Consider the following 20,251-nt stretch of genomic DNA (forward strand, 5'->3'; position numbering starts at 1 on the left):
TGGCAAGCGTTAATTAACACCTTGGAAATTTATCAGTAGAAAGGTTGGGGATGGGGAATGAACTGGCCATCCGCGTAGGAGGTATTGGCTCTATGCGTGCACGACATGGGGCGCGGATGGCGAATAAATTGGCCATCCGCACATGCCAGATGGGTCGTAAGGACTACACATGTAGACTGCTGCGTCATAAGGACCAAACTGTAATTACCGGAGATAATAAGTTGTCTTTCTCATCTTATGTAATCTAACATGCTACAGAACTTTGTATGGATCAAATAATAGCTCTAGGCATCTTCTATTTACCAATACAGAATTTGCCAAAAATGTTGGACAGAACCTCCTCGGAAATGTCTTCTCCGCTTATTTGCCCTAGGGCCATTGCCGCATCCCTCAAATCAATTGTCCAGAAGTCGAATGGCATTTCCTCTTCTATTGAAGATTTCAACCTCACAAACGCCTCCTTGGTCCGAACTAGCTGCTCGCATTGTCTCTGACAAGTCGTCAAAATTTAATACAACAATGAGAATCAACCTTGAATCATAAGATCAATCTAAACTAGTCACTGCATTTTTTTTCCTTCAAATCTGAGTAAATGGCAAGAGAGAACGTTGCAATTATGGTAATTAAAAACAGAACAGACACGCAGATATACACATAGCTGACCTGGTTTACAGTCCATTTGCGGTTCCCCACAGAAATTTTGTCAAGACCAACAATCTCTAATATTGCCGTCTCTAAACCCTGGATTCCTTGACCAGTGACAGCAGATGTCAAAACATGCTTACTGAACGAAGCGATATTCTTTCCAATCCCCTCCATGCAATCAGATGGAACACAGTCGATTTTGTTAATTACAAGGATCATGGGGGTGGAGGATCCAGTAGATTTCTGTAGGAGACAACAATTTCTTATATACTTTTGAGTAAAAAACAGAATGATTGATAAACAGAGAAATGTACATTTTATATGATTCAGCGCATGATAGAAAACCTTATTAGATTGTATTCTATTTAAAAGTTCAGTGTCTTCTGGAGTCCAGCCATCAACAGCACTTACTGCCATTATAATAACATCAGCACCCATAGCAACTGCTTCAGACCTCTCCACACCTGTGATAAAGATAGTCGAGAAATGGATAAGCATTTCCAACGGGAGTGCCATGATACGGCCACCATACATCAAGCAATATGCACAACATTCCTCGCCAATAAACTAAACATAGGAGAGAATTATTTAACTAATGCTCAATGGACCATTGAAACTAAATGAAATCTTATGCTATTGAAAAGGAAACTTAGGCACTAAGTAAGGTTGGCTTGTAATTCTGGTTTCAAATCAGCGGATCTTTAAACATCAAGAGTGCAAAGACGGATAGCCTTACCAATTTTCTCCACAATGTCATTGGTTTCCCTAATGCCCGCTGTATCGAGAAGGGTTACAGGAATGCCATGAACTGTGATACTGGCTTCAACCACATCTCGAGTGGTCCCAGCAATTTCTGTAACTATTGCTCTCTCAGACTGCACGCTAAAATTAAAATGTGCTACTCAATAACATCTCATACTTCCATTAATGGCTAAACAGAACAGAAGGAACGAACCAAAAGAAGAAGGACCACATTTATGAAAACAATGGTTTTTTTTTTTTAAATGTCTATTGTTCCTCTTACAAATACATTTGTGTTTCTACTAAACTACTTCGTTTGAAGTCCACTTTATAAGTACACATGATTAGAATGGAATGGATAACTCCTTATTTTAAAGGTACATTCAAGGTGGAAATGAATGGTTTCTCATTTGGAGGTATTAGAAGAGGACTAACTATGAAGGAATTCCTACCATTTTACGGAGGATTGGAGTGAATAAATTTTCTTCATGAGCAATCCATCTTTTATCCTCTAGGTTGTCATAATTTTATAATTTCTCCCTTCAACCGACCTTTTTATCCATTCCAATCCAATCATGTGTACCAAATGAGCCCTTAAATGTATTACTCATCTCAAAACTCACTGAAAGAAGTACAAAAAGAAAGTAATAGCAATTAGCTTCCAGTCAGATTTATTCAATAAGAGACAATTTCATGGTTATGAAAGTTATTTTCATATAACCCCCAACTTTGCTTATAGAAACAAAAGGTTTTCATGGCTATGAGATTCATTTTCATATAGGCATATGCCTATACAACTTATTTAGAATACCTTCCTTTATAACAATTTTTCTGGGGATTATTACAGAAGATACAGTTCTACAAAGAGCTTCATATGTAATATTATACTAGTTGGTATGTCAAAGGCCATCTCAATCAAGACAGAGGGAAAATTCACTCCAAAATCACTTACGCACAGTGGTTTTGCAAAAAACAACCGTTGACAAGCAAAAGGGGAAAAATGATATGAGGCGATCATTACTATTTTAGTGTAGGCCACGCCAGCAATTCATTAAGAAAACAAGCAATCATGCCCGAAAAAACTAAAATAGTCACCACATACTTTGCTCCAAGCATTGAGGAGACTTGACTTCCCAACATTTGGACGGCCCAGAATTGCTATCTGCAAGATTTAATGAGCTCGAAAAATCACACTGCAGGAAATGAGAACACAAAAGACAAATGTATATAATCTTTTAAAGATACAAAGGATATCATGGAAGCAAACCAATATTACAATAATAAACAGAAAAAGCAGTCCCATTTAGAGCAGTGGATTTCAAGTTTAAACGAGGAAAATAAACAACAGTGTAACCGCCCCAAGTTTTGATCATTACTAGCCAAAAGTTAGCCCCAAATTTCATAAATGTCACCTTTTAGAAAAACTTTCAGGTATAGCAGAAAACCAACTTAAATAGACCTAAAAAAAAAAAGGTCGTACCCAGTGCACAAGGCTCCCGCTTTACGCAGGGTCTGGGAGAGGTGAATGTCGGCTAGCCTTACCCCCATTTATGGAGAGGCTGCTCCCAAGTCTCGAACCCAAGACCTACCGCTCATGGGCGAAGGCACTTGCCATCACACCAAGTGCGACCTCTTTAAATAGACCTAAATACCCTCAAAATTAAAACCAAATAAACCTCAGGGGTAAAACCCAACTAGATTGTACAATGAACAATGTGATCGGTTCATGGTATCCTTTCTTCTCCTTAGGTATAGGAATTGGGAAGATTCTTGGGCAGCATTTTTGCACACCCTTTTGTTTCGTTTTTGATTCGTTTGTGAGGTTATTCTGGTACAATTCAGAACTTGCTAAGAGGTGTTATAGATAAATTAGATTAATTAGACAGGGTCCGCGGATCTCTTTTTTCTTTTTATTGGTAGTTACATATTTCTAGCCCTAAATTCGAATGTTCCTCTTTTTTATTTTTTCTTTTATCAAAAGTGGCAGAATTTCATTCGAAAGCCAAAGGCTAATTCAGTAAATTAGAGTGGAGACTCTCCCAAAAAACCACATCCTAAATGACATCGGGAGGTTCCTCGAACCAAGTACAGATGCCATTGTTGAGGACAGCTGCTCTTGCCAGGCAATGAGCAACTTTGTTTGCTTGGCGGCGAACATGGGAAGAAGAAGCTCCAATGATCGAATGCATGAGGGCCTTCGTATCTTCCGCTATCGGTCCATTGGAGAGAGGTCAGGAAGAGTCTTGAACCGCCACGGTGATCTAGAGAGAATCTCTATCAATAATGATATTTTGATTGCCCCTCTCAACTGACAAAATCAAACCTTGCCTGACAGCCAAAGCTTCCGCATGCACAGGGAGAAAACACAATCGAACAATTTACTAACATCCCCAATGAAAGCACCTTCAGAATTTCTGATTATAACTCCAACACCACCCTGATAGATAGACTTATTTCAAGCTCCATCGACATTGATGATAGACAACAACTTGGGGGGGGGGGACCAATTTGGGAGAGGAGCATGGGGTGAGGGCTCACTGTGAGGAAAAGCCACCTTCAAGAACTCTTGCCACCAGCCAATTGCCTAAGAAGCGAAAACATTCAGGGCTACACACTTGCCCTCCCACAATTTCGTGTTTCTTGCATTCCATATTGCTCAGAGCATTCTCATAAAACAATCAAAGTCATACTTCTTTGGGACACTGTTAACCTCAAGAGCCCAGTTTTGTATTCAGAAAGCAAAATCCCTGATAGGAGGAATTCCCAAATTGGGAGATAACTAGATGCACTTGGAAAAAGGGCACTCCATAACAAGAAGCCAAACTGCATTCACCATTAGCTCCACACAGAACACACCTGTTGTCAAAGGGATACACTTCTTTGCTAGAGACCATTGTAGGAATTATATCAAGACATATCCTCCAAGCAGACACCTTAAGTTTTGGAGGGACATGAGCATTCCAAATTTTGTTCCATAAAAAATATGAATGATCCTCTTGAGAAAACTGTTATTGTTCTAAATATCTGTCCTTTGGTCTACAATAATCAGACTGGAATTTTGATTCCAATGAGTTGGAAACCTCAACCAATATTATGTCTTAACAGACGATTGTACAAAGAATATTATGCCGCAACGGGCATGTATCAACGATAGCGATTGAATTTCAGACCTGAGTGGCGAATTTGCAAGTCTGTACTTGGCTAGTTAACTGCAACTTCAATAACACCTGCACTGCTCCCCTCGTGGAACAATGATGCAGAGAAGAACTATTCAAGTGCTTTGGCTTTTCTGTGTAATTGGGTTTGGATCTTGATGGCATTTGAGACTACTCACTGAGTTTTTGGCCATATTTGAAAGTTCTATTGTGACATTTACGAAATCTGGGGTTAAATTTTGGCTATTAACAATAAAAACTCAATATAAAGTCTGTGTAAATTGAAGAGAAAACATCAACATCAGGGTTCAGTTAGATTAGCATATGATATACATAAAGTAGCATGACCTGGGTTATCTTAAGCTATACACTAGATTACCATACAATATCCATCAACCAATGAAGAAATGTAAGAAATCCAATTTTCATTTGTACCTGTAATCCAGATTGCAGAAGTTGGTCATAATTGGCTGTCTCCAGAGCACTCTCAACATCTTGCGACATGGAATTTATTCTATTCACAATTTCAATTGTATCAAGCGGTGGCATCTCATCATCAAAATCCAAACGGGCTTCAATTTCCGTGAGCAGCTCAATGCACTGAGCTCTTATAGATTTAACCATAGAAGCAAAGCCACCCTGCCAATGTTAAATTTTTTTTTCCAGGTTGATTATTATTTCCCCCAACTAGGGCTTACATAATTACGGAATTAGTTTATGAAACACATATATTACACAGGCATACAAAGACACATGCCTGGATAGCAGCCAGTGCCGCATCCGCTGCAGCCACAGACTTGGCTGAAATGAGTTTGTCAACATTTTCAGCTTGCGTAAGGTCCAACCGGCCATTGAGAAAGGCGCGAAGAGTAAACTCGCCTGAATTGCGAAAACAAACACACACAAAAACACATTTAGTGTTGGGAAAATGTGGTGCCTGCCCTCTAGTCCTTGCATAAGTTCAATTCGAAAAGCTCAAACATTTGAAACCGAAAATTCAAAAGGTTCGAACAGTTTTGAGCTAAGAATGTGGACCTGGTTCGGCGAGCCTTGCTCCAGCTTCAACACAAGCTCTGAGAACACGATTGAGGCACACTTGGGTCCCATGGCACTGGAGTTCCACGACATCTTCCCGCGTGTAAGACCTTGGCGCCAACATGGGCACAACCAAAACCTAAACCCAAGCAAAACGACGCCCTACTCATGTTATCATCATTCACATACTTCAAATTTCTATTGCATTTCACTGAATGCGGAAACTTCAAATTAGTAGAGTACCTCGTCGACGACATTGCCGTTGGGGTCCGAAACGACGCCGTACTCCACCACATGGCTGGTGGGTCGCCACGTGCTCTTCCTCTTCGTCTTCTTCTTGCTCGGACGGAAGACGCGGCCGACAATGGCCACGGCGGACGGCCCCGACAACCGTACGATCCCAACTGCAGCGGGTGGGCCTCCAAGTGACGTCACGATTGCCGCAATTGTGCTCGTGCTCTCCTGATGCTGGGACCCACTCAGTGCTCGCTCGTCTCTGCTGAGAAGCAGCGTCTGGGTCTGCGACTGGGTCTTGTCCGGGGAAGAGTTGGTGAAAGTAGAGGAGTGGCAAGAGGGTAAATAGAGCGGGGAGCGAGGGTGGAGTTTGAGACTATTGGGAGTGAGGTGGGAGAGAAGGGGAAGTGAAGTGGAAGCTACGGCGAACAGTGGCGGTAAGTGGCGGAAGCGGAAAGCTGAGAGCAGAGCCATTGATGTGTTTGTTTTGTCACCCACCGCTGAAGGTGGGTCTTTGTGTATTAATCTGATCTTTCTATCGGTAACCGCGGTTATTTACATCATAATCATAATGTTTATACTTGCATAACAGGATACTTATTAGGTAATTGTTTAAACGATACATAACTATTTATAAAGGTTAATTATATTAACATTTCACATATTGTTGAATAAACCCCACAAACTTAATACACCTCATATTTTCTTTTTCACTTAAAAATTATCTTAATACACCTCACTTACTTTCCCATAATCCCCCACACCCCACATTCTCAATATACATCTTATATTTTGTACATACACCCCACATTTTCTTTACACCCCACATTTCTCAAATCTTATAACACTCATTTTTAATTTTCAGGGGTTGAATCTAACCATATGAACACTAAAAAATGAATATGAATATAGAAGTTTAAATAATGTAGCAAACGCAAGATTAAATAATTATCGATGTCATCGAAATCACTAAAACAATGAAAACTATGAAGTCTTACCTCATGTAAAGCTCCTGAAACATCGATTTAGTGTTCCATTCGTCAAAAACAATTTTTCTTAATCAACATGTTTGATAGTTGAGAAGATAAATAATACGCTAAAAGTGATTTTTGGTGTATTTATAAATCTTTATTTTTTTTTAAAACCTAATAAGGTCAAAATTGTCATTGCATAGTGGAGTAAATAAGTCATTTAATATTAAATTTTAATGTGGGATGCATTCAACATTTTGTATGATGTTAATATAAAAACCCTTTATAAATCCATTTATTTATAACCGTTTATCCATTTACTCGTTTTTTAACCCGTTTACTTGCTTACTCGGTTCGAGTGATCTCCAAAATTGGATTAAGTTGGCCCAGTAAAAAGAGTCCAGATGAGCCCATGGGTTTTCTAAATTTTATACTTTTAACACAATTAGCATATGTGATTTACTTAGCTTATACCCAATGAAGGTAGAACAAAACGGTTTCCTTAATTTAATGTATCGTACAGTCAAAAATTATTATAAAATTTTTATTTAAAATTAAACACAAACAGTAACTAATGAAAACTGATCGTATGATGTACAATAAACATATGGTATGTGAGGATCCGGAGAGGATCCTCATCTGAACAAAAGGACCAACTAGAGGGCAACCCATACAGAGAGTTAAGTTCCAATAGGACTATCTCAAGAGAACGAGGTTTCAAATTCCCCTTTCTGCCCCAATATCTGATTGACATTACAAAAGTCAGTAATAGTTTGTTACACAGAGACCTGCATCAGGGTAATTTAAAAAAAAAAAAAAAAACCCACCCTACAAAGGCAAATGAGGATGTGAAAATACCTATTCTTCTTCTCTTCTGACATAGCAACGAAATTTCAATCACTATAGAAAAGAAGTGATACAAACTTTCTTTCTTCCTTAACGTTTCACACTAAGCTCTTCGATCCTCATAAGGGTAAACTTTTTTCTTTCTAACTATAAAAATTTGAAGTACACAATGAGATATTTAGAGTGCTAATAACAAAACCTAAAAAACGATTTTTTTTTCAATTTTAGTAAATAATAATTTATATATTCAAGTGAAAATTTAAAGTTAGAGCTTTTGAAACTTTTTTCTTGTTTGGTTATTAAAGATTGAAATGCGTTTGATTATTTAGTGAAGGTTATGTTTGTATTTCTTTTTACTTGATATTTAATGACATTTGTAAACTTACAATAAGTGATCCTAAAGTTTGTTTTTATTTAAGTTATTGCTTTCTAACATCAATACATTTTCCTACTTTTCTAAAAAACAATCATCTTAAGGAGGGGTCATTTTATAAATTTAGCACACGATCCTCGAAATCTTAGAGATGGCTCTGCGTATGTTAGAGTTTGTAGTGGAACTGGCACCTTAATTTATCCACAAATCCAACAACTGATAAGCAGCAATATGATTGAGCATTGCAATGAATAATGAGTCCATATACTCCACGCGAGAAAAAATTTCATTGTGACGGAACACGGATGATACATCATGTGTTTTTATATAAGTAGTGAAAAATTTTACTTTTTAAGTTATTAACTTTTTAACACACATATCCCACCATTTACATAATAACATGTGGTATACTACTTCGTATTCGGATCACATTGAAAAATCTCTCCATATGCAGAAGGTTTATTTGTGCCTAAGTTACGGAGAATCGTATCATGTAAAGAAAGAGAGAAAAAAGAATAGTATCCCGTGCTGCCAGGACCCTATCACTTTATATCGCAAGACTTTTGTCATTACCTGAATATGCATACCCTTAAAAATGCATGTAGCTTCCTTTGCATCTACGTTCATTCAATACCAACGAAGTAAAACCAAATCCTCTTGTTTCCTTCTGCTTAAACATCCCTAAAAAGCAGTTGTTTTCACTTCCTGCCAACCTGCATGTGCCATCATTCTGCATATAAAATGGTTTATGACACTGACAAAGTAGCATATCACTTGTTTAATTTCATTGTCATCTATGCAAGACGTTTATAGCTCATGTGATCAAGACCAGCTACCCCTGTATTAGAGATCTTACGTTAAAACCTCGTCTCTCCGAGTAACCTAATTGTATCTTAAATAAGGCTTGGTTAATGGAGTCAATGGCACAATTAAGAACTTGAGAGGGATGTGGGAATTTCCAATGTGAGCATAGAGATCGTAAGGATCCAGATTTTTATAAAACCCAAATCTTATCCCTTATGCAAAATGATCAGCCTTTTTTCCTATTTGTGCATACTTTATTAGAATTATCTCTACTTTTTGGTGCTGGGTTTCTGATGGGGATCCCACTCTCCACTTAATTACCTGCTTACTCTCATCCCACCACTTAAAACCGGACCTATTCTTCCTCTCTCTCTCTCTCTCTCTCTCTCTCTCTCCAATCATATATAAATAAGACCACACTAGTACTCTCTCTCTCTTATTCCTTATCTTGTTATTTTCTCTCAACAGAAAACTTATACCTGCGATTTGGTTAAATGGGATGCGAGAACTTGTAACTAGTTAGCCAGCTTTCTACAGACATGAGAAGAAGACTTTATCCTTGCCCTGCAAGCAGATTTTGCAGAATTTGGACCAAAAAAGGCTCTGCAGGTATGGCAAATAATTTGTCTAGTTTAATAAATTTGCAATCATTTTATAGACTTCAAATTTAGTGTGAATTTGATATGTAGGTGATGTATGGGTGAGATCAACCCACTTCAACTAGATTATGTACACAGAGGGACTTTGGCATTCAGTAAAAGGATGAAACAATTAAGCACAGAATAATCAGAAATTAGATTTTTTTTTTCAAGCTTTTCATGGCAATTCTTTTTTGCTTGTTTTATTAACACTGTGAATACATGTACATACTTAATGCACTCCATATTTATTTTTCTATTAAAATTTATTTTAAGACACCCATATATTTTTTCATAATACTTTCACACCCCACGCTCTCAACATACAACCCAAATTTTATACATATACCCCATACTTTTCACATCTTAGGTGCAAATATATATATATATAGGTTTTTTAGCCAAAATGGTCCCTGAGATTTGCACAATTCCTCACTTTGGTCCATGAGATTTGAAATCAATAGAAGTGATTCATGAGATTGTTCATCATCAATTATTTTGATCATTCCATGAAAAATCTTCATTAAATAAGAGTGAATGACAAAAATACCCTCAGTTTTTTGTCAAATCATTTTGCCCTAGTGTTTGTTAAATTGAGGGTATTTTGTCATTTTGATCCTTATTTAACATAATTTTTCGTGGAATAATCAAAATGATTGATAGTGGACAATCTCATCGACCACTTCTATTGATTTCAAATCTCAGGGACCAAAGTGAGGAGTTATGCAAATCTTAAAGACCATTTTGGCAAAAAGCCTATATATATATATATATATATTTTTTTTTTTTTTTACACCCCACATTCACATCTTTAGATTTTTGTGATCAGATATGACCAGGTTTATTAGGTGTGTGATTCTCATCACCAACAATACTTTTTCAAGGGATATCATTCATAACGCAGCTATAGGCATGTTGATGTCATTGAAATCACTAAAACAATGAAAAATATGAAGTCTTACCTCATGTGAAGCTTCCGAAACATCGACTTCATGTTCTATTCATCAAAAATAATAATTTTTTTCAATCAACGTGTTTGTAATTTCATTGTTTAAGGTTTATTCTATAATGGAGGGTTTTGAAGAAGATAAAGGCTTTATAGCCGAAATGGTCCATGAGATTTGCATAACACATCACTATGGTCCCTGAGATTGAAAATCAATAGAAATGGTCCCTGAGATTGTCCACCAACCATTATTTTGGTCATTCTGTTAAAAACTCCGTTAAGTGTCCCGGAGCTCTTGGCCTGAAGTTTGGGCAATTTTCAAAGCTTCGTAACTCAATCGTTTCTTAACCAAATTCGACCCATAATATATCAAAATGAAGATAGGAAAGTGTATAACAAGATTATACCTATTTGAAAGTCCAATGGTTGCCATATATGGCCAGAAAATAGCTTGAAAGATGACTTGTGCGTGAGAAAACTGGAAAACTCGCCGGAAACTGGGTAAACTTTAAACGTTCATAACTTCTTCAATACTCAACGAAATCGAGTGATTCAAGAACAAAAATCATACTTCGCAACAAGACAAAAAGAATGGTATCTTTCTCGACAGCTAACTCGCCCTTTTTTTGTCGAAAAACGGCTCAAAAGTGGCTGTCTTGGTCTCGAGTTAGCCACTTTCGAGCTATTTTTCAGCCAAACCATTGCTAATTAGCCATCAATAAAGGTACTATTCTCTTAGTCACATCGAGAAGTATGATTTTCGTTTTTGAATCACTCGATTTCATAGAGTATTGAAGAAGTTATGAACGTTTAAAGTTTACCTAGTTTCCAGCGAGTTTTCTGGTTTTCCCGCGAACCAGTCACATTTCAGGCTATTTTCCAGCCATCTTCGACAACCATTGGGCTTCCAAATAGGTATAATCGAATTCTACACTTTCCTATCTTCATTTTGATATAGTATGAGTTGAATTCGGTTAAGAAACGATTGAGTTACGAAGCTTTGAAAATTGCCCAAACTTTCGACTAAGAGCTATGAGACACTTAATGGAATAACCAAAATAATGGATGGTGGACAATCTTAAAGACCAATTCTATTGATTTTCAATATCAGGGACCAAAGTGATGTGAGATGTATTCAACATTATGTGAGATGCTAATTAGAAAAAGCCTTTTTTTTTTTTCCTGATGACACTAGATTTAAGGTTTTTAAGCGTCACCTTTATTTTCATCGAGATTAGATATCGTTTCATATAGTGTAATATTCTCATGCTACTTGGACGCAATCAAACAATGGAATATTACTAGATGTAGAGATATGATTCCTTGTATTGATGTGTGTGAAATATTACAATATATAAGATGATATAAATCCCTATTTATATAAGAATTATGTGCTAATTACAATTGGATGCATGATTCGTTTGGGCAGTACTTTCTTAAAAGTGCTTTCAGCACTTCCAAACGAATTACGAAGATGATTCCGCTTGATTTCCTTTAATTTAACAACACCATTTTGTAATCGTATGTATTGATCCCTCAAAAGCAATTCCTATGTTTATGACTCCAGCAGCAATCACTCCGTTACCTAGGGTTCGATACACATCCATAAATAATATGTAAGGTTTTATGCTTTTGTACCAATAACTAGTGTAGGCCAAGTTTCATACTAACTTTGTGATTTTTTTAATTAATTTTCAACGCCATATACTATAGTTCTACAATGCTTACCGTAGAAAACTTTAAGACTTCATTAGCTATTTTGTATTTGTATATAACCAGTTAGTAAATTAATACGACGCAACTATTAATTTGGGCTTATTCCTTTTTTTACGTTCTCATTCATAGATTATCTTTACAAAAGTCACTAAAATTGGAGATCGTTTATCCCTTTAATCATTATTGTGAATATTTCATGATTTATCGAAAACACTGTGTTCATCTATTTTGCAAAACTATATTATGATATTTATATTGCTCTATTTCATATAGGGTGCGCCTTCCTCTAGCTTGGTTAGAAATGCTCCTTCTCAAGGTTAGTTTTTTTCAACTCTTTCCTGTAAACTAAAACAAGAGAGAATTTTCCATGCACAATTAGAAGCACACCTAAACCACTACACGGTAGTCCAGTGGTCCACACGGTATATTTTGGGTTCAATTCCTAATACTGGTGAATCACACGATGATGGCTAGAGATAGGTTGAAATACTTCTATGTTCCTTTTTTTTTAAATAAATAAATAAAAATAAAATAAATTGAAGCCCACGTATCTAATGAGACCCTTTGCATTCTTGGGCACCTTTGATCTCCAACTCCAAGCATAAAATGGTCGTCAATTAATCATCCACCGGCATTTTATTGGCTCCAAGAATTGACAAATGACATGGGTGGGGACTGAGTTGGGATTTGCTTCTATAGCTCACATCACATGTGTGTATTGTTGAGATATAAATGTTTAGGGTAATTCTCACTTTTCTATCTTGAAGTATAGTGATTTTCATACCTTCATACATAAGTTTTTTTTTTAACTCAGTATCATATCTAAAGTTACGTTTTTTGGTAATTATCACCACCAACTATAGGATATATAGTTGGTGGTGTTGAAACCTTTGCAACTAAGGTACCAAGACCCACCATGTTTTGTGTGACCATTCCGTCACTGCGACACTTTTCTTCTTTGGTAGGGATAAATCGAAGCAATGCAGAACTGAATCTCAATGAATCATGATAGCAAAGATAGGAAGATCCATTGGTGTTGGTTCTAATAGGAATAAAATAGGAGATTCATGTCCTTGAACTCAAAAAACTCTTGTATCTTGATAGGTAAAAGTGGAAAACCAAACTTGCACATATAGATCCAAAAGCATACAAATCTATATCTAGAAAGAAACCCAAGCGTAGAGGCACCAGATAATAAGAGAACAAAATGCATTTATCAACTGGAAAGAAACAAAACTCTTCAAATCGTAACAGGAATACAAGTCAAGTAACTTGTAATCCAAAACTACACAGAGCAAGATGGCCGAGTTTACAATCTGAGAGAGAGAGAGAGAGAGAGAGAGAGAGAGAGAGAGAAATTAGATTATCCTTCTATACACTTTTTTCCTGTAATTTGAACACCCTTTTACCATTTACACCTGTTTTTACGTATCTTTTTAACTTTTTACTTGCATTGGACCCAGGCACTTCAGCTTTCACCACTTTCACATTCACTTCCCCACCATACGCTTTTCAACTGAAGAACCTGTTAAGCCTCTCTCTCCATTTCAATACTTTCTTTGTGCACCCGTTTCTCTCTCAAACAAGAAACACTCCATTTACACTTAAGGTTCTTCAACCAATTTTGGGGAACAGGATGAGACGGCCTCAGCCACTGTGAGGAAGATTCTGTCTTCGCCGATCAAAGTTGAAACGTGGGATGCGTGAATCTTATCAATCACCAGCGGTCCGGGGTTTGCGAGAACAAGCTGCACATTAAGGTTGGAGGTAAGACAAGTTCATGTCACATACAATGTCAGTTTATTTTGTTAACCGAAGTAGAGAATGACGTATGATGATTTCGCGTGTGTGTAATTTACCTGAATGTCTCTCTTTTGGAGACTCCTGTGCAACTCTTCCAAGGCATGAATTCCACTGGTGTCGATGTCAGTCACAGCTGCAACAAACACAAGACACCATGAGAAATGAATTTAGATAACCGAGAGTAATGAATCAGCCTATCGGCATTTGGTTTAAAAGATCAGAAAACTGCTTACGTGACATTTCAACGATCAAAAACTGAATGCTTGGTAGGTAGGCTTCTTTCAACTGTTCTTCTTCATCCACCAACCATCTCAATATCCTGCAAGGAAGTTGAACTTGAGTACCGCGAAAGATATAGTATGCCTAAGCAGATTGTAAAACATCAATGTCAGCCCATTTCTAGGTTCCTTTCATGATGAGGCCAAATAGAGTACTAGAACTAACATGACTTATATACCCTATGCTGCACATTCAAGTAACGAAACCTTTAATAAGTCAAAAGAAACAGCTTAGTTTGGCAATGTAAGGCAAGCAAAAGTTTTCTGTTTATAGATTTTTCAGTCCTCAGTCACCCCTTTTTTTTATTGCATCTTTAAGAATTACCACAAAAATCTAAGTGAACCGAGCATAAACTAGAGAGCATATGTACCTCTCCTTAATGTAATTGGAGTTGGAGAAGTAAATTGCAGAGTCAACTCTCACAATCATAACCCCTGGAACCTTAGTTGCTTCTGGATACTGTTGGATGTTTCTGTATACATTTGTCCCAGGAATCTTCCCGAGTATGGCAGTCCTTGGTCTGGTAACTTGTAAGAGGATTTTAGCAAAGGATATTGAGACCTGGACAGAAACAATTGTTAACTTAGATAGCTGATCTCTATGTTATAGTTTTCAAACACAAGGCAGTTAACAATAGATTTATTTACCGCGATTAAGAGGCCGATCTCAACAGATTTAAAGATAACACCAAAGAAGGCTCCCAAGCAAGCAACAAAGTCAAATTTGTCAATCTTCCATATAAGGATTGCTGCTTGGAAGTCAATTAGGTTGATCACAGCAGATATAATGATGGCAGCAAGAATGGCATTCGGGGTGTACTTAAAAAGAGGTGTGATGAATTGCAAGGTTAGGAAAACAACGATGGACATCACAATATTAGAGACTGCAGTTTGGCATCCGGCAAAGTAATTCACTGCCGAGCGAGAGAAGGAACCTGCAAGAATAAGAGCATTCAATCAGTTCCATGTCCTTAGTCACACTTCCTCTAGATGCAAGGTTCAAGGTTTTTAAGCATGCTCATTGCTTAACCTTAGAGTATCAACAAACTACGTTCGCTAGATTTGTATTATTTTGACAAATTTTTATGCACTTTATCTACAATCCATCTTCAGCGGATTTACTTGTCAAACTTTTGCGGTGAAAACATGGTCCATGCCTGCTAGAAGCCTAGAACAAGAGACTACAGCCCCTCGGCCCTTATCATGCACAAATAAGCATTCGTAACTATTAGTGTGTATGTAATTCATAATTTATTTGGTATCTTTCTCACCTGTCGCAACATAGCAGGAAGTCATTGAGCCGACAATATTCATGGTTCCTAGAGCCACCATTTCTTTGTTTCCGTCTATCTGGTAGTCCTTCATGGAAGCAAAAGTTCTTCCAATTGCTATAGCTTCCTGATAATTCACACCAATAAGAAAAAGGGTTTAAGATACAAGAAATGATATCAAAAAAAATTCTTGGCAGGAAATGGGCTCGGAGATGCTCACCGTCAATGCTACCATTCCAGCTACAACGCCAATCTTGAAACCCTTTGCAAGATAGTGACCAGTGAAAAATATTTCATCTATAGATGGAGGATTGATTCCTTTTTCAATATGTCTCACCTACATCCATAGAGAAACCATAAGTACTCTTTCTTGCAACTGAATCCAACATTCTTCTGAAGTACCATTTATAATACGGGGGACTTACAATTGCAACCCCATCCTTTTCTGCATGAGTTATGTACACGAAAAAAGTGGACAGGATAACAGATATCAGTGGGGCGATTGCTGGAACCCAGAAGAGATTCTTCTTCTTCTTTCCCTGCTCCCCAGAACATGTGAAAATCAGACAAGAACTAACAAACAGATTGTATTAGGCGAATTGAAGTAAAGTTTGGGGATTCTTACAATATATTTGGCAAGCAAGAGGAACGATAAGAATGATACTCCGATGACTATTGTCTGCCAGTTCCACTGCAAAATTTTGTAATACAGGGATCAGTAACTTGATGTTGCAGTCAGTGAAAGAAAAAACTTTGATGTTTCCGATTTTAACCCTAAATAGAGCTTACCCCATGATGAGCTGAGCGAAATACTGATTGCATTACAGAGACAATATCAGTGTTCTTTGTGAAATTGTTTATTCCGAGAAAACCCTTAAGCTGTTGGAGAGCAATTGTGATGGCAGCTCCACCCATAAAGCCAACAATGGCAGCATGAGATAGGAAATCAATCAAGAATCCCAGCCTGGTAACAAAAATAGAACAAGTATAGTATTACGACCGAGAGGCCTTCAGAAACAGATAGAATGAGAGTTTAAGGTAAAAAAAATGTAAGACTTAATCAAGCTACCTCAAAATCCCAAGGGTGGCTTGGGTGATGCCTGCAAAGAAGGTAGCTGTGAAGGCCAGGCGCCGGTAATCATCTGGGTTTTTAACATGGTCAATCTCATCCTGAAGAAGTGTACCCAGCAGGAGGGACACCACAGCCACAGGTCCGATGGCTATATCTCTTGAGCTGCCCATGATTGCATAGATCAATGGTGGAACAAAGCTCGAATCTGTAAAGGTTTTGAAAAGCAAAAGAGAAGTCTGACAACAACATCCAAGGAAAGCAGGTACAATACAGGAAGGTGTGTTCTTGAGTAGCATAGAAATACTTACACAATCCGTACTGGGGAGCCAAGTTTGCAAGTTTTGCATATCCAATGTCCTGATTTTCCAGTTGAGAAAATTGTCAGATATATGGAACCGGAAAATGACATAAATTAGCTAAGTTGCAATAGATTAAGCCGCCAATTTACCTGAGGAATGCAAAGACTAGCAATAGTCAGTCCGGCAATTAGATCCCCCCGAAACTTCAATAGATTATAGCCTCTCCCCCATTCGAATATGGGAAAAATGGCCTGCACGCCGAGGATGAACTTTCGCGACTTAGGTTGATGCTTGAAGGGCCGTAGAGGATCATCTGAAAAGAATGTTTCTTTCAAAGTGTTTGAGAATTCCTTGAAAAGGTTCTGCTTTGGGGGAACTCCCACTTTGTGAATGTATGGCGCACCCTGTGAATGATTGCGCGAAGATGACAAGCTTCTGGAGTCCATGTCTTTGGCTTCGAGGTCCTCGTTTGAATGAACTGAAGCCATGGATAATCAGTTCACCTGTAATGCAAGAAACAGAAAAAGAAATGATGAACAGGCAGATCAGAGTAGCGACTCTTGTATTATGAACAAAGTGATACCGAAAGAGTGCAAAGGGCTGCAATATACAAGTAGAATCAGTTTCTAGTGGCATGCAGAAAGTGTTTTTTTGCCAACTAATCCAATGGAATATTGTTTTGATAGTTCATGCAAATATCTTAAAGAATCGAAGACTCAAACGAAGTCACAAGAGATGTAACTTTTTAGGCAAAAGTGATAGTTACAGAAGAGACTGAATCTAACCGAATGAAAGAAGGATGCCGGAGAAGGCTCTTCGCAGACAGTTGTTTTTTAATGTAGACAGGGCTTACGAGACTGCTGAAGGAAGCTGAAAAGCTCTCCCTTATATAAGCACTTAAAAAGTACTTGTGGGCAGACTTTTCAAGCTGCCCAAAAAAGGAATTAAGGAGTGAATGTGGATCACTTACACATCAAATACATAATTAGTAATAACTAAACAAAGTTTAACAAAATAATCAACCCCAACCCGCCACAAATTGATTATTAAATTGCTGGAGAGTGATGTAAGCAAACAGATCATCATCCCTTCCATAATTGTACAGCTTAGAAGTATAAAATGCATTAGAAAATGATGTTAGACCTTTTTTTTTTTCTTTAACAAACGACATTATCTACACTAAGGGGAGGGGGTGGCTTAGCCTCACAATGAGCTAGCAATAATGTGGTTCAAATTTGCCTTTGGCGAGAATCGAACCTAAGACCTCTCACTTACATGTGAAGAAGAATACCACTAGACCGTAGTACAAATGATGTTTGACTTGAGCACAGATGGGCAGCAACTAGAAAAACCAGATGCATAAATCCACTTTAATTATTTTATTTAGGCCTTATTTTTCAACCCTAAGTCCCTCACAAACAGCAAATGCAAGTCCTGAAGTAGATGTCTTCAAGTTTTAACCGGTGACTTCAGTGAAAAGAAGAAAAAATGGAATCAAATTCTTTGTGGTCCATTTGAAGCAAACCCTAGTTGTCTAACTTATTTTTCAACTACCATTTGAGAATTTTGTGACCACAATGGATTTGATTTGAGTCATTGACTGACCTAAAACAAATGAACAAGACCGTAAGAAGGGATGGAGGGAGGGAAAAAAAGGGCCTACTTCATTGAAACTAGAGGCAAACTTGTCGATCGATGTAAGCGAGATAAGAAGTGTTAGAGACGCCTAAATAGCTAATGTTTTTTGTACTGTATTCTTCTTCTTCACAGTGTTGATTGATTGGTGCTGATATGAAACGAACAACAGAAGCAGAAGCATCGAAGAGGCTTTTAACTTTTAAAAACTAGTGTCACAAGAGAAAATGTGCTTTTGTTCCAAACAAAAAAAGGGGATTAAAAGTTGTAACCCTACATTATTTCTAATTCTGCAGAAAAGTTCAAGAATCAATTATGCCACTTTAGAATTCCTTAAAATTCCATTTGACCGATTCGATTGAACTGCAATTATCTTTAAACTATTTGATTTTAAGAATAACATCACCCCAATCAAACAATCCCACTCCTTAATCAAAATCATACGGGAAATACACGCAGATGAAACTAGTTACAAACTTTTAACAAAAAATGAACCCGAGTGATACTAACACGTCAACAAAAGGGCATTAAACCAGGGTTATAAACGGATTAACCGTCAAATTTAAATATAACCAGTTCTATTTGTGAGTATTTCCCAATCAGATACATGGTTCCACCTCCAATGGTCTAAGAAAAAGCATGCATAACAAATTGGGGAAGAATAAAAATCAGGACCAGTGGATGATAACGATATATATGAAAGAAAGACTACCTCACCTCCACAGATGCTTCTCATGCAAGCCACTGAAAGTGGGAGGAAGAATTTACACCAAAACCAAAAGTTCTTCCTTTCTGGAAATAATAAAAATCCACTCAAGCGCCAAACTCCTGTTGCAAAAGGGCAAAAAGAACCAAAAAAATAATAAAATAATGCAGAAGAAATGGGGAAAAAGGAATTCAGAAAACACCAAATAAAATATGCACAAAAAGGCAAGACCCAGCAAAGAGTTTGCACCTTCTCTTTCCCACACTCAATGGTCGTAATGTTTCTGGGAAAAAGAAATATTCAATTTATAAAATAAAAAAAAGGGCAACCTTTGAAGAGGCACAGATGAAAAGGGCTAAATTTTTGTCTAGGTTCAATGAATCCCAAAAAACCAATGAGTCCCCCAAATATGAAACTAAAAACCCTTTAAAATAGAGACCTGTTTGGTTGCTGAGAAAATTAAGTAACCATCACCCCGTGTCAGTAAAGTACCAAACTTGAGCAGGTAGGCTGCAGGTCAGCGAGAATTTTCGACAATTTATCGACGCCCAACTCACGTTCACTTATTCTTGATAGCATTAATATTAAAATTTTAGAAAGATTTAAAAAAAAATTTAGACATTCATCTTTTTGGATTTTTCTTCTTTTTTTCTTGTGATGTGATGGTTTTGTTGAATTTTGGACATCACATAAATTGTCAAAGATTCAATGTTACGGTAGGTCACATATAAATAATGTATGGTTGGCAAAGAGTTTACAACTTGTCACTTAATACTACGTTTCAGTGATATTCTTCTTTATTTGTAAGTGGAGTAATGTTCTAAAAAACACTAGGAGCTATTCGGACGGTGAGCTGGAGCCTAACGCCTAGGCAGCTAGACGGGATCTAGACAGATTTAAGTAAATTTAATATATGTCTTTAGTGAATTTGGTGGCATGAAATGAAGTTCAAATAATCACAAGTATTAATTTATAAAATATCTTTTAGAGATCATATTAATTTATTTTGAATTTAAAGATAAATGAAAGTGTCAAATATGTGGGTATGAAAATAAAAATGGAACATTGGGACGCATAAAGATG

The 20,251-nt window shown here is 37.2% G+C and overlaps 1 protein-coding gene, 1 long non-coding RNA gene and 1 pseudogene across 11 annotated transcripts; 1 reads left to right on the forward strand and 2 right to left on the reverse strand.

Annotated features, from left to right (window-relative positions):
* Positions 1-204: 204 nt before the first annotated feature.
* Positions 205-6,352, reverse strand: LOC126633379 (uncharacterized; annotated as a pseudogene).
* Positions 6,353-8,849: 2,497 nt separating this feature from the next.
* Positions 8,850-12,650, forward strand: LOC126632312 (uncharacterized). Its single transcript, XR_007626692.1, has 2 exons — positions 8,850-9,413; positions 12,378-12,650. It is a non-coding gene; the product is annotated as an uncharacterized LOC126632312 (long non-coding RNA).
* Positions 12,651-13,299: 649 nt separating this feature from the next.
* LOC126632310 (sulfate transporter 1.3-like) lies at positions 13,300-19,751 on the reverse strand. 10 transcript variants are annotated; one of them, XM_050302676.1, is made up of 17 exons: positions 19,608-19,720; positions 19,418-19,451; positions 19,180-19,290; positions 17,613-17,755; positions 16,977-17,330; positions 16,837-16,885; positions 16,526-16,733; positions 16,246-16,420; positions 16,082-16,147; positions 15,882-15,995; positions 15,677-15,793; positions 15,457-15,583; positions 14,834-15,120; positions 14,557-14,747; positions 14,141-14,226; positions 13,964-14,040; positions 13,300-13,852 (listed from the first exon to the last, which is right to left on the reverse strand). In XM_050302676.1, the coding sequence occupies exons 5-17, from the start codon at positions 17,313-17,315 to the stop codon at positions 13,709-13,711; spliced, it is 1,980 nt and encodes a 659-aa protein (XP_050158633.1). In that variant the 5' UTR covers positions 17,316-17,330; positions 17,613-17,755; positions 19,180-19,290; positions 19,418-19,451; positions 19,608-19,720; the 3' UTR covers positions 13,300-13,708. The 10 variants fall into 10 exon arrangements, with proteins under 10 accessions (XP_050158633.1, XP_050158632.1, XP_050158635.1 ...); XM_050302675.1 differs by lacking the exon at positions 19,418-19,451 and having other exon boundaries at positions 19,608-19,751; XM_050302678.1 differs by lacking the exon at positions 19,418-19,451 and having other exon boundaries at positions 19,175-19,290; positions 19,608-19,751.
* Positions 19,752-20,251: the final 500 nt, after the last annotated feature.

The sequence above is a fragment of the Malus sylvestris genome, chromosome 8 (assembly GCF_916048215.2).
Source record: "Malus sylvestris chromosome 8, drMalSylv7.2, whole genome shotgun sequence".
Lineage (NCBI taxonomy): Eukaryota > Viridiplantae > Streptophyta > Magnoliopsida > Rosales > Rosaceae > Malus > Malus sylvestris.